Source organism: Saccostrea echinata, unplaced genomic scaffold (genome assembly GCF_033153115.1).
Source record: "Saccostrea echinata isolate AGI-Se365-2 ecotype Australia unplaced genomic scaffold, CSIRO_AGI_Sech_v1 ptg000033l, whole genome shotgun sequence".
NCBI lineage: Eukaryota > Metazoa > Mollusca > Bivalvia > Ostreida > Ostreidae > Saccostrea > Saccostrea echinata.
In genome coordinates this window covers 35,214,609-35,229,070 of record NW_026889782.1, presented here as the reverse complement: position 1 = coordinate 35,229,070, position 14,462 = coordinate 35,214,609, and the positions used below count along the sequence as shown (strand labels likewise).

Genomic DNA, 14,462 nt, shown 5'->3' with positions numbered 1-14,462 from the left:
AAAAAAACATTCTGATTGTACACACAAGTACTCTGAAGTTGACATTAAAAAGATGCTTAAGTTTCTAATTGACAATATCTATGTGGTTTTTGGAGACCAGGTCTTCCAACAATCTATTGGAATTTCCCATGGGTACCAATTGCGCCCCGTTATTAGCAGACCTTTTTTGTATTCATATGAAGCAGAATTTGTCCAAAATCTTGTACTGAAAAGAAGAAAATACTTGCTGTGGCCTTCAACTCGACATTTAGATATATCGACGATGTATTGTCAGTTAACAATGGCTATTTCCATTCTTATGTCGATACGATATATACTTGTGAGCTTGAGATAAAAGATACCACAGAGTCTTACACATCTGTTTCATATTTGAATATTCTACTTGAAAAAGACGTTAATGGTAATCTATCAATCAAGCTTTATGATAAACGTGATGACTTTAACTTTTCAATCGTCAACTTCCCTTACTTATGCAGCAATATACCTTCATCACCTGCATACGGGGTATATATATCTCTCAGTTGATTCGATGCCCAAGAGCATGCTCTACGTATGTACAATTTCTAAAACGAGGTAAATTATTGACAAACAAGTTGATGAAACAAGAATATCAGCTGTCTCCTTTAAAGTCATCATTTCGTAAGTTCTATGGTCGATACAATGACTTTGTCAACAAATACAAATGCTGACTGACGTTTTTCATACAAATTGTTAGGCCATTGTTTACACACTGAATTGTCGACTGATTTTTCCTTTATTTCCTGATCATGACATGGAACACACGGCGGGTGTGACCGGTCGGCAGGGGATGCTCACTCCTCCATGGCACCTGATCCCACCTCCGTGTTTGCTCTGCTCCTATTTTGTATTGTTTGATGGACTTTTGAGCCTGAATACTGTTCGTTATCTTCATATATTTCATTCAAAAAGCCAGTTTTTTGTCACATATACAAGTGAAGATACTCAACCAAGTCTAGATTTAATCATTTATACCCCTTTTACATTTTGAAGCATAAAAACTTTAATATCTTGTGATTATGTATTTAAGAAAGTCTTTTAGGGTGCAATGATATTTTCTTTTTTCAAAAGAAATTTTACTAATAAAAATTCTGGAACTTTTTTATCCAATTGCCTATTCTATTGCCACTTAAGGATTTCAAACTAGAATGCATGTGCAATATGATGATATAAGTGAAAAATATGTTAAAAGTAGATGAATTTTTCCAAAAAATTCATTTTGGTGGTCATTTTTTTTTTAATTTACCCAGAGGTATTTAAGGTTATTTGTTCCCCTCAAGTCGCCTGTGGAACTTTTTTCACGCTGGAACTACTACATATCGATCGTGTTGTCTTTTTATATTCTTTTACCACTTCTGAATTACTGATAGGTGTACTTCTCCTTTTATTACAAGATTCTAAAACCCATCTCAAACATCTCTAAATAGGTTGTATTTATGTATAAAAATATTCTTTTTCGTACTTTTATTTTATTTTCAATGTAAAATCCATCCAGAAAATGAAGTCCTGCTCGAGCCCATACTTTTTACTTTTCCTACAGAATCGTTTCCCAGCTGTACATATACATGATCTCCTTTATTCGCATCAGTAACAACTGTTCCCGTTGAAAAATCCCACACGGTAGAAGACGCCGAGTCTGCATATCTTGAACCAATTGTATCAGCGTTTTTCATAAGCCGGCTGTCCACACTGCCATGAGTGTCCGACATGATTGCCCAAGTAAATACATAGGTTCCTGAGGTTGGAACAATAAATATGCCGTCATAAGCGTTGTATCCACTGCCCTTATTAAGAGGAACATCATCGAACTTCAGAATATGATGTGCAGGTAAAGGCCCCGAGCTATCCTTTGATATATAAGCATGGAAAGCGATTATTTCCGTGGGCAAGGAAGTTGGCGGCACTGATAGAATTGAAAATAAGCGAATAACAATCATCTGGGTTTTTTTTTAAGAAATGCTGTAAACGTACATTTATATCTAATGATAAAAATCTTACCGATCCTTTTCCCCCTCAGCACTTCTGGAGCCCTTTCATGAGATTTGGGAATCATCATTCTTTCGTTGGCACTCCCGAGTTCTCTTTTTCCATTTACAGTCGGATCTTCATCCCTCAAAATCCAAGATTCCTCGACAATTTCTTCATTTTTCTTCCTCGTATTATCTTCTTCACCACCATAATAACCTTCGCAGTTTCTTAGGATATTCTCCATGTCCTTAACCTTCTTCTTCAGATAAACGTTTTCAGAACTCAGACTGAGTACAGTTGTACTCAATGTCTCCAGTTTTGCCTCTAAAGCTGCAACTTTCCCATCCAATTTCTTGATGGACACACAATAAACTCCACTTAAAACAAGCAACAGATAGGACACCGTGCACTGTGTACTAAGTCTCATTTTGTCTGTAAATGAATGTCCTACTTAAAACGATTACGTTTTCTGAAGAACATTAAAGATAAGAAGTGAGTTCAATATACGATACACTATCTCTTTTTTATAAATAACCTCTGAGAAAAGACGTCGCATTGCACATTCACGAGAAATGGGCATTTTAGTTGTGTAGATCATAGTAGTTGCAGGGACTGCTGTTTCTTTTAATTTGAAGAGAATGGTAGCTTCTAGTCCATCCCATACTCAAGCTCTAGCTCTGAAGCGAGATCAAGGACGGACATTTCTTGACTACTGCATAAAACTCAGTCTGTTACTTTGGAGAGTAAACTTATCTTACAAATAAACATTTATTTCATCAAAGGAATTTATCCAAAAGTAGTAAAAAAAATGGGAGACAAGGGAAGGAAATTTCAGAATTTTTATGTACTAAATTAACGCAAAGATATAAATGATTGTATTTTGTAAAACATTCAATAGAGAGCAACTTCCGAAAGTATAACTTTTTTCTTCCATGGTCTTTACACTATAGATTCTATTACAATTTATTCTTTACAATTTTCTTTTCCTCTATTTTAATACCTAGGCAGGCAAATTTTACAAGTACATGTATAACTTTTTTAAATGCAATGATAATCACGAGAATAACACCTGTAAGAATAGTATTAAAATTTTCACCATCTTTTTTTTTTCATTTTTTATACCTTTTACAAACATTAGACCAGAGACACATTGTAACATTTGTAATTACTCTTATCAACTACAAAACAAGAACCATATCCAATCTTCATCAATCATATATCCAATATTTGACAGCTACAAAATGGGGAATATATCCAATGTCTTGAAAATTTATCCTCATATATCAAACGATTTTCTTTTCACAGTACCAGTGGTTCAGTTCGCTTTAGTTACATAGGTACGACAGCCCGCTCAAGAAAATGTTCCCGGTGAAATTTCCTCTTTCATATAAATTATCCTTGTAAAGGTTTCTCTTCCTCTTTTCTTTTCGTCTGCTCTTCCCTAAAGATATTCCTGCGCCGATTACACTTAAACATACGACACAATTCCCACTGGAAAGATCTTCCACACAAAACATAAATAGCAAAGTTAATGCAGTAGTTTGTATAACTTACAACTGAAAACAACTCTAAATATGGTCTCATCTTTAGCATGATGTGTTGTCCAATATGTCGTCTGCTTTCGTCTGTGTAGTACAGAAGGACACTGGTACACACAAACTGAGGAAACATGGTGATGATGAACACGAAACCTATCAACAGTAACATGGTTGTAGCCTTTCTCGTGCTGCCTAAAGATGGTGGACAATCATCTCCCGCCTCCTTCCTTATGACATAAATCTGGTAGATGACAGCGAAGTTACATGAGAGAACAATGACGCAGGGTAAAGCAAACAGAAGACTTAGATGATAGCCGTACTGATGTAGATAAACATATAGTGTCAAGTACTCCTGTACTACCATACACATTCCGTTCACATTTTCTATAAATAGAATCCGGAAAATCTGTGTCAAGGACAGGATGGCGATAGTTATTGTTACGAAAATTGCAACACTGAACCTTCTATGTAGAAATGTTCTTCTGAAGGGGAAACACACAGCTTGGACCCTCTCCACAGACAGACATACAACCAACCAGGACGATCCAAGGAGGAAAACATGCTTTAAGAAGTTATAAATCTTACATACACTGTCTGGAAAGTCTCTGTGGAAACTATTTTGATGCCCGGATTTATAGACATTCATTTCATCAATCAGTTCTACTTGATTAATAATCAAGTTCAGACTGTCAAAGATGGCTAGTATACATAGAAGCTGACTATAAGATTGTTTGCGCAGTCTCTTGGAACAACCCATCACTAAGAACGACAACGTATTTCCGGTCAGTCCGAGAACAGTGACAATAGGGGTTGCCACCTGTTTTACCCAGAATCCCCATATTGGCATCTCCGGTGGGTTAACTGCAATTAATATTTCCTGCATTATGAAATCAAGAACCATGCTATGCTTCGTGCATTACTTTCCAACTTTTCGATTGTTTTATTAATACATTTATACTTTTTTGATTGTATATTTATAAAACACTTACATTTTCTTAATAGTAGCATTCAAATAATTACATATTTTTTTTTTTACGTGAGAATAATAACATTGAAAACGTACAGATCATGGTGTCATTTCCTGAAGTATTCCAGATCATGGTGAAAGATTGTTTGTGATTTTTGCCACTGAAAAAAGTGAAAAAAAAAACAAATAATGATCTCTCTCAAAAAAATCTATAAACAATAAGAAAAAGAAATAGTGATGCAATGAAAAGTTGCACCGTAATTGAATTAAATTGAACTAAAAACTTTTAAATTGAGAAGCTGTTAAGTGTCGACGGAAATAGAGATCCTAATTTTTAAAAATCTTATATTGTAGTTTGCAATCCAGTGACTGCTATGTGTTGTCAAATGTAAAACTTACTCTTTCTTGCTGACATCACCTTTTCAAGATCACTTTATAACGACTCTCCTCTCTTATACTCCTTTTATAGCGTTCATATAAGATCATAGTCCCTTCATAATTCTATTTTAGAAACTGCGTCCTACTTTTGAGTACATTAACTTAACGTCCAAATTCAGTTGAGGTGTGCCAATGAAAAAGGTGAAAAAACAATTAATTATCTATCTTTAAAAAAAACTATAAACAATATATTTCTGTGAAAAGGGCAAATGAACACCGATTCCTGGAAATTCCAGAGGTGGGATCAGGTGCCTAGGAGGAGTAAGTATCTCTTGTTGACCGCCGATCTTAAAGTGTCTTGTCATAAACATAAAAAAGAAACAATATTTTAAAGTGCTAGATAGACGACGTTTTTTTTTTTTTTTGTTTCAATTATTAAAGGTATGTTAACCTGCAAAAATATACATTGTGAAATATATCCTTATACGCTAATATATCTTTGATATCTTTCATCAAAATATTTTTATCAAAAGTTGAAAAATACCGATAATGCTTTCTTATAATTAGGTATAAAATGTAGTGGACATTTTTAAATGTTCATTGGCACAACATAACTGAATTTAAATAATAACTAGCGTTAAGGTATTCCAAAATTTTCGATAGACATGCTTTACGATTACAATTTCTATATTTTGGATGTTTTGCGTTAGAATACACAGAAAATCTATAAAAAAAAAAAAAAAAAAAGAGAGAAAATAATAATAATAATAATAACCAATTCAATGGATTTTCTCACATATGGTCATAGGGACTGAAAATAACTGAGCATAATAATATGACGACCTCCATTTTAATGGTGAGAAAAGTCCCAGCTGATGGAGTTAGTTTCCTTGTATGTCAACCTGACAGAGCAATGCATGTGTCACGAGTTTATGTACTTCAAGATAAAAAGTTATTCTTGGCTGCAACATAAATATCATTATCTAAATTGGCATTATTGATTAATGTAAAGAAAGTTTCAAGCACACATTTAAGCCTTATAACGACTTTGAATAAAAATTCAGATTCGAATAATGAAGAATAAAATATTGTTAAATATAACCTTTTGAAATGCAACATTTAATGGCAACTTTCTATCTACATTATACTTAACCGTTGAAGATAATTTAAAACTATGATCTTTACTTTTATGCTGAATCAGGGTTTTTAACCTAAATGTTGAAACAACATTGCATTTTTGTAAATCAACACCGCAACCTCTTTTCAAATATCTGTGATCGGAAGATCGTGTGTTCGAATCACGGCCGCGACTGACCTAAGTTTATAAAAAAAAAAATAGGTAGCAGCTGTTCCTTCGCCAAGCGCCGGGCACTTTGAAGTGAAGTTGCGGGTCCTTCGGATGAGACCATAAAAACGGGGGCCCTGTGTCACAGTAGGCATTGGCACAATAAAGAACACTCACTGCTCAATGGCCCAAAGTGCCGAGTAAAGGTTTAAATTTGAATTCCTTCACCGGTATATGGAGACCTCTTTATACGAGTGAAAATTCTCAAACGGGACGTAAAACAACATACAATCAATCTTTGCAACTACTTCTCTGAATGTAAATCTTAGAAAATTCTGATGTGAAATATGGAGATTACGAACAGTATTCAAGCTTATTAGTCCATTGAGACAATACAAATAGGGAGCAGACCTCTAAAAGCAACAGAGATGGGTTCAGGTGCCATGGAGGAGTGAGCATTCCCTGACGACAGGTCCACCCACCATGTTCTCCTTTTCATGATCGGGCAAACGGAAAAGTCCATAGCCTTCTTCTTCACAATTTAAAAGTATTCAAAAATTGGATCAAAATGGATTTCACGTACATGAAGCATAGTCTTTAATTTCTGCTATAAATACGAACTTAATCATTCATAATTGTTTTTGTCCTGAAATGCATTATAATAAATATGTAAGTTTACAATAACAAACTGTCTCAAATCTACATAAAATGTATTTGGTGTATTGAATATAATCTTAAAATATTTTGAAAGAAAGAGTTGTCAAAGACGAAACCCCATCTATTCGGATAACCATTGATTGGGGGTCCCCCCACTACTTTTTGGTTTTATATCTCTAGTAAAAGTACAAACATATTATAATACATTTCAATTCAACTAATGTAGGTTAGAAATTTTGGGGGTAAAAAAGGTGTGCCAATTCTACGCAGCATTGTTAAGACAATTCTAGACAATGTAGGTTAGATTCTTCTTGCACAGGACAGTCATAAACAAGTTACATTAAATTTGTTAATATTTGGTACGTTAACTGTTCAAAAACAACAAAGCTTTCCTACGTCTTAGCTATTAAGGATTTGTAAGAGGGTAGAGTTTTTGCAAAACACTGAGATGGAGCTTTCAATACGCAAGTTTCGAGATTATCTCCCTTGGTGTGCTCTTTCGTTACGGAGAGGAGTTTTGTTTCCGCATAAGCAGGCAGGTGGGACAGTTTTTGCAGCCCGGAGGACCGGGCTGCTCTATAAATATAAGATTAAGTGTTGGTATATGGGGATTGAGGTGGGAGAAGTTATTCAGAATCAAAGGTTTTCTAAACATTGAAAAGATTGTTTATCAGAATTTTCCTCCCCTTTTTAAATTACGAGATACACAATATATTTACTTCCATAAAGTGAATCTGTAAAAATATATATGTTTTTCATATTTAATATATAAAGTTGCTCATCATATACTATCGAAAAAACGACAGGTCCCTTTTTTTAGAACATCGAATTTTACTTATCGCATAAAAACGTACTTTACACAGTTCGTGTTTTATATTCTTAAAGTGAAAGACATTTTTGAAAATAGGTGATATTTTATGCAGCCAACATTTACTTGAGGAATTGATAAAGTTTAAAAGGGTATCGTTTTTGTTCGATTTTCATCCGACTATAAGTTTTCAAAATATTATCGACTATCGTCTCCATCATTTAGATGCATGCCTTTGTCACACATATCGAAGCGGTTTGATGATCAAGACTCATTTCCATTGTTTACTTTATTAATTTCCCGGGCGACAATTGATGGTTACATCAATGTTTTCTTGTTTATATTTGATACATTACATCATCGATATACCGGTCTATCGTAACTGATTGACGGGATGTACTTATACAGAATTAAAGTAAAGGCGTCAATTTTTTTTCTACGAAAAAAAAAAATGAAACAAAAGAAAATAAAAATCGGACCAAAGGAAATTATCAGTGGATAAAACATCAAACGAGGGAATAGATCTATATGGATCTCTAATAAATACACACGCACCTGATCATTGTACGTCGGCATTCTGAATGACCTTTCCTTATAATAACTTCAAAGAGCCACATAACCATTTAGAAAGGGTTTGTACAATCAAAGAATTAATTTTTGTTTTATAAAAACTATTATGGTTCTTTTGTTTTTTAATACCCTAACTGAAAGTAAATTTTGTAAATATGGTAGAAGAGCTTTACAAAATCATCAAAATGATAACTACTTAGCACTATCATTTTTTTGTAACATCAAATGAATTTTAAAAGTCATAGTCATCGTTCTTTTATTTATGCAAGTTTGTATACATTTACAACCTGTCCCACTTCCATGCAGATATATATACTTTTCGCGCCTCTATCGTAGGAGAGTTACAATCTCGAAACTCGCGTATTGGTATCATGCAAGCAAGAGGATGGAATTGCAGGAAAAATGCTGGATTATAGAATTCATGCTTTGTTCTTCTGGAATTTTTTTTATATACTTTATAATCTTACATTCTGAACTTTACGGATATATATATATATCATATTTATATCCACCTAAAAAAAATGTAATTTTCTTTAGAATACATACGAATTTGAACATATGAATAATATGTTAGACGGTGCGACCGTTGGTGAGGGCGGAGCCATCAAGTGAACATTTCTACATTTTTTTGTTTAATGATAAATCAGTGTTAAAATCAAGTTGTAATTAGTGTCAGAAAATCATAACAAAGACCTCAGTCCTTTTTTTTTTTTTTAAAGCTTTAAGTTCTCTTACCTCAAATATTTTCACTTCAAATAAAGAAATTTAAGGGTATTTGGTTTTATAAATCTGGAAAACTTTTACTATAGATATATTTCATAATGAATTGCCTAGCCAGAGCACTCAAAATCAAATAGCATAACGGGGAAATAGCATGCACTGGACCAGTCAAGGATTCAACCTACTAAGGCCCAAGAACTCTTAACCTTTAACTCTTTCATCTGTGTTTCTGTCCAACAATTAATACATGAACTTGCATGAGCATCATTTCTTTATCTTTCACGACTTAATTTAAAAACCCCAATCCAGAAACATCAAGTAATTTAATTCTCATCTTTTACTTCCAATGCATGGGTCATGACATCAAATACAAATAAGTCGAACTTGGGACCCAAACTATAGAAAAATGATCTAACTCCTGGGTTATCAGGACACTTGGAAACTGACCAACACTATAGGGCTGTGTATCGCAAGGGCTAAAAGTATCAGTGTCGCAAAATTTCTAAAAATTATTTTCTTAATTTTAATGGAAAATATGTAAAGTAAATTTAACATTTCTGCATTTTTTAAAAACTAATCTGATTCGAAAAGTCTTTAGTGCTTTCTAAAACTAACATAAAAACAAGGTAAAAATCTTTTCTTTTTAATATCTAAAAAAAACAAATTTAACTCAATAAAAGTTTTTTTTTTCAGATATTAAATTGTTTATGCGAAAACTATTAGAATTTTAAAACCAAAACTTGTGTAATAGGGTGCATTTCTGGGAAGTATCGAATAGAATATTTATCGATCTATTGAAACACCCTCCCCCCCCCCCCTCTGCATCAGTAATTGATGTTTTGTGACATCCCTATGCACCACATAATTAACAAAAAGGAACATTTGTGGAAGCTTTAAAAAAAAGATATTTTAGTACTACTCAACAACATTGAACTCTTTACATGGATTACCATGGATAATGTCAAATGAAGGTTCTGTTTTTTTTTTTAAAGCATAGAGAACATTAAACTTTATTAATATACATGTCATGTGTTTTGCCGTCCTTCATGTATTGTGTAACTTAATTCTTCTCATATGATTATGTATTGTTTAACTTAGTTTTTCTCATATGATGTTGGACTTAATACACTATCATAATCCACCATAGGTTCCAACTGGCTGAATAAATTTTCTGTTCTATATTTTTAAAAGTACTTTTTAAAATAAAAATAAGAAATCGTTTTATTTTATCCGTTGAAGCGTATCCACATGTATAAATTGAACGTGTTTGATGTGGTAGTTTGAGCTTCAGACAAATCCAAAGATTTCTCTTTTGATGGTGAGCTTTACAAAACTAAAAAAATGATAAATCTTTTGAAAAAAAAAAATTCACAACAAAAATGAGACACAGGCCTCCACCTGCAAATGTATTTAGGAACAAGCAAGTAATCAAAGACAAGAATGAGTGAATGAATAAATAAATAAATAAATAAATAAAAATAGAATGCGTACCCCTTCCCCTCTTCTTCCTGGGCATACCAGAATTCAGTAAAGCTTTTCATGCAATATTTTATCACTAAAACATTTTTAAGCAAAATAATACTATGTCACAAAAAAATCTTATATTTCTAGTTTGTGTATTAAAAATAATCCTGAAGACATTCGTTATTAATAAATTTTATTAACAAATAAATCAGAGTTGTTTCTTTTCCCTAAAGTCTAGTGAAAGGGGCCACAGAAAGATCCGCCCCTCCATAGTGCATAGTACGCAGTCTAGACAGTGACGTCACTGGAATTCGTTAAACTGAGATTTTTTGTTTCACCAAAATTAAGTAAGGTTTATTAAAAGGTGAATAAATCTGTTTTTAAAAAGAGAGTATGCATAGGAAATATCAATTATTACAGGTCGTTAAAAATTCAAGAGTTTCCGCTCATTCAGTCAATGAATGACGTCACATGTCAGGTCTATGACGATCGAGTGCAAGTTAGTTGAAAACGAAAGTAACAAGGATGTGTACTATAAGGGTGATTTTGATTATAAGAATTGATAAAATTTCATTAACGCAGGACTGGAATTAAAATTACAATTCTCCAGCATCTCGTTTATGCGGGAATTTGTCGCGAGATTCAAGATGGAAAAGACTACGGACGCCATATTGGCGACAGGGTTCTCAGTTTCATAGGTATTGTAATAAAAATATAGTTTACAATAGAATTCAATATATTTTACATACATACGTGTTACCTATAGGGAGAGCTTCGCTCTCACGGGCCCTTCGGGCCCGTGAGAGGGCTCCGCCCTCTATTACTTTCATCAATGATGTAGCACTAATATCCTCTCAATGTGTACATTAATTAATACAGGATAAAATTCAGTAACAAGAAAATACTTACAATATTAAGTAATTGATATCATGTTTAAAATCATCCCTATGGTAGTTCTTAGAAAAACTTCCATTTAAATTCACAATGGTCATGATTTCAAAGGCATACTAACATTATTTGTTTCAGTCTTTAATCATATATCGATACAGGTTAAAACATTGATGACAGTGTCTATTTAGACCACAATGTAGAGATAAACTTATCTCTCCAACAAGATAATAAGTAAAAGGTGAAGATAACAAACAGTTATCAATTATCATTTCATTTCATTTCTCATAAATCACAAACAACAAAAATACAGATACAGTAGTGGCCAAAACGCGGACCCATAGAAACATCAATGACGGGATCAGGAGCCAATGAGGAGTTATTTTCCTGTAGACTAGTCACACGCGAAGTCCGATCCTAATATTGATCGGGTATAGACGATGTAGTGCATAGTCAAAATACGATACTTTCGGCTTGATTTTAAGTAAACTTAACGCCAAAAGCAATATATATAGGTGCCTTCACAGTTATAGTATATGTATATTATTACCAAATTTAATAGATAAACGAATATTTTTAACAATAAATTGAAGTACGTTGAATAAAAAAAATCAAAATAATACATGTATATTATCATATATTTCGAATAGTTTAAAAATCTAAACTGCGAAAAATTGGTCACCGAGCTCGTCAAAATTAAGTCATTTAGAGACACTTCACTATTTCAGGTCTACAGTTATATCACTGTAAAATTGCTATAAAACGAAATAAGATTTAAACATTGAGAAATTGAGAATTGTTACGTCATGTTAGGATTTTCAGTGTTAGGATTTGTACGATTAAAAATAGCACAACCGCTACAATTACACTGACCTTCCCAGTAAGTCTATATACCATTGTATCATCTCGACCAACTCATAATTGAATAAATTGTAATGTTTTGATTGTAGAAAACAAGTGGAATAAACTCACGAAAACACATGATCTAACAGGGAGACACATGAGGAAAAACGGGCATTTGACCTGATATACAGAAACATCTGGCAAACAGAGACAAGACCTGACAAACGGCCACATCTAACAAACAGAGGCAAGACCTGATAAACGGACACATGAGCTTCCAAGGACCTAACAAACGTTTAATGTCAAAAGGCCTCCAAATTTGGAGGAAGCGGGGGGGGGGGGGGGGCTTTCCTTGGTTCAACTTTATTTATATATATTTATACTGATAATGGTAGATTTAATTTAAAACTTTTGTTGTCGAGCTAGTTTGGATCAGTATAATATGTGTCTAATTAGATGTTCTAATTTTTTACCATTTGGATATTGGTTTCAATAAAAGCCAAGTAAATTCAAGTGTTCATTAATAACAATATTTAATGCAAGACCCCCCCCCCCCCACCAGAACTTCCTGATTTTTGAAATCTTTAGGCTATTCCTAATTGCAAAAATCTAAGCCCAGTTCTCCTAAAGAATTAAAGAAAACATAGTCCAAAATGTGATTATGCGAATAACCTTCTTTTTTACGTTAATTTGAAAATGGTTCAAACCTTTCTAAAACGAACTCAGCAAGATATTTCTATGCAATGTTTTAAATATAAACATTAATTTTACAGGAGTTTATCAAAGTTTTTGATTTAGTCCTAAGTTCTTTTGATAAACAGGCCCCTGGATGCATCCCTTTTAATGTTGTAAAGCGGGAGCATAAAAACAAGAGTGACCCTGATACACGTGTGTAGACAACAAACAAACAGTACGTGTAACATGCATTCTTTAATTTTGTTTAATTCAACTTCCATCCCGAGAAGGTAGTTCTGCTCTGTAGAATGCTTAGAAAGTTCTTGCGCGTCTGTGCTCCTGTGCGCACATAAATGTGGTCCCCTTTGTTGATGTCTGCCACAACAATACCTGTGGCAAAATCATAAACTGTTGAACTACCCGAGTCCGCGTAACGTGTGCCTAGGACGTCAGTATTTCTCATGAGCCACCCCATCACCAGGGTCGGACATGATTTCCCAGGTAAAAACGTAAGTTCCTGATACAGGTTTTATGAAAAGTCCGTCATACGCTTGATACCCGTTACCTTTGTTCAGCAGTGCTACATCAAATTGTATGATATGGTGCTCAGCGAGGGGACCTGATGTGCTTTTCGAGAGGTAAGCGTGGAAAGCGATAACACCCACTGGAGCTGTCGTTGGTGGTACTGTAAATACAGATAATCTCTGTGGGTACATCTGATTTTATACACTCCATTTAACAGGTTTGTGTAAGAACGTATTTCTCAATCCTTTTCAATCTGAAAACATAGCTAAGCAATCTTATAATGATAAAACAATGAAACTTTGCGACGAAAAATCGATGTACTAAGTAATTTATGAATTATAACCTATTCTTTTTCTGCTCCAGTCGCTTTCTTTTGTTTGTACTTGTCGAATTTTTGTGTTTGCCACATTTATGGACACTGAATCAACCGTTTCAAGAATGATGTCTTCCTCAGAACTTTTCAAACGAGTGTCAACCATGATACTGTCCCGGCCAGACGTCTGCAAGTCTTCTTTTCCAGCTTGGAAAGAATTTCCCAGATTTCGAAGTCTGATTTTCAGTTCTGCATTTTCTTCATTTAGTCTGAAGACCAGGTTCTTTAAGGTCGATAGCTCCATCTGTAAATATTCTACTTTTTCTTCTATGCCCCCTCGACCATTGCTGTCTGAATTCGTTGGCACACACTGAAAAGGCTTCAAAACACTTATGAAAACACATAGAAAAATGAACGACATATTGCCGACAAACAGTTGACATACGAATATAAGATAAGGCCTAGGGGTCGTCCTGTAAGATATGAAACGTCAAAGTTCTTTTCATTGTGTTCCTCAAAATGATACACTTTTTAGGTCACCTGAGTCACTCAGGTGACCTATTGCTATATCCGTTTTTGTCCGTCGTCGTGCGTCGTCCGTCGTCTGTCGTGCGACGTGCGTTAACATTTAAACATTTTCAGCTTCTTCTCTGAAATCGCTCAACCAATTTCAGCCAATTTTGGCATATAGCATCTATGGGTGAAGGGGGACAAAAATTGTGAATTTCATGGTCCCTGCCCCCCTGGGGCCTGAGGGGTGGGGCTAAAACCACCAAAATTAATGCAATCTTTAAAAATCTTCTTCTTTACTCCTGGACATCAAGCAGTCAAACTGTTGACATGAT

General features: G+C 34.1%; 1 protein-coding gene across 1 annotated transcript; it reads right to left on the bottom strand.

The window, feature by feature from the left end:
- Positions 1-3,094: 3,094 nt before the first annotated feature.
- On the bottom strand, positions 3,095-4,407 carry LOC133199211 (lysophosphatidic acid receptor 4-like). The gene has a single exon (XM_061335053.1). The coding sequence runs from the start codon at positions 4,405-4,407 to the stop codon at positions 3,379-3,381; it is 1,029 nt and encodes a 342-aa protein (XP_061191037.1). The 3' UTR covers positions 3,095-3,378.
- Positions 4,408-14,462: the final 10,055 nt, after the last annotated feature.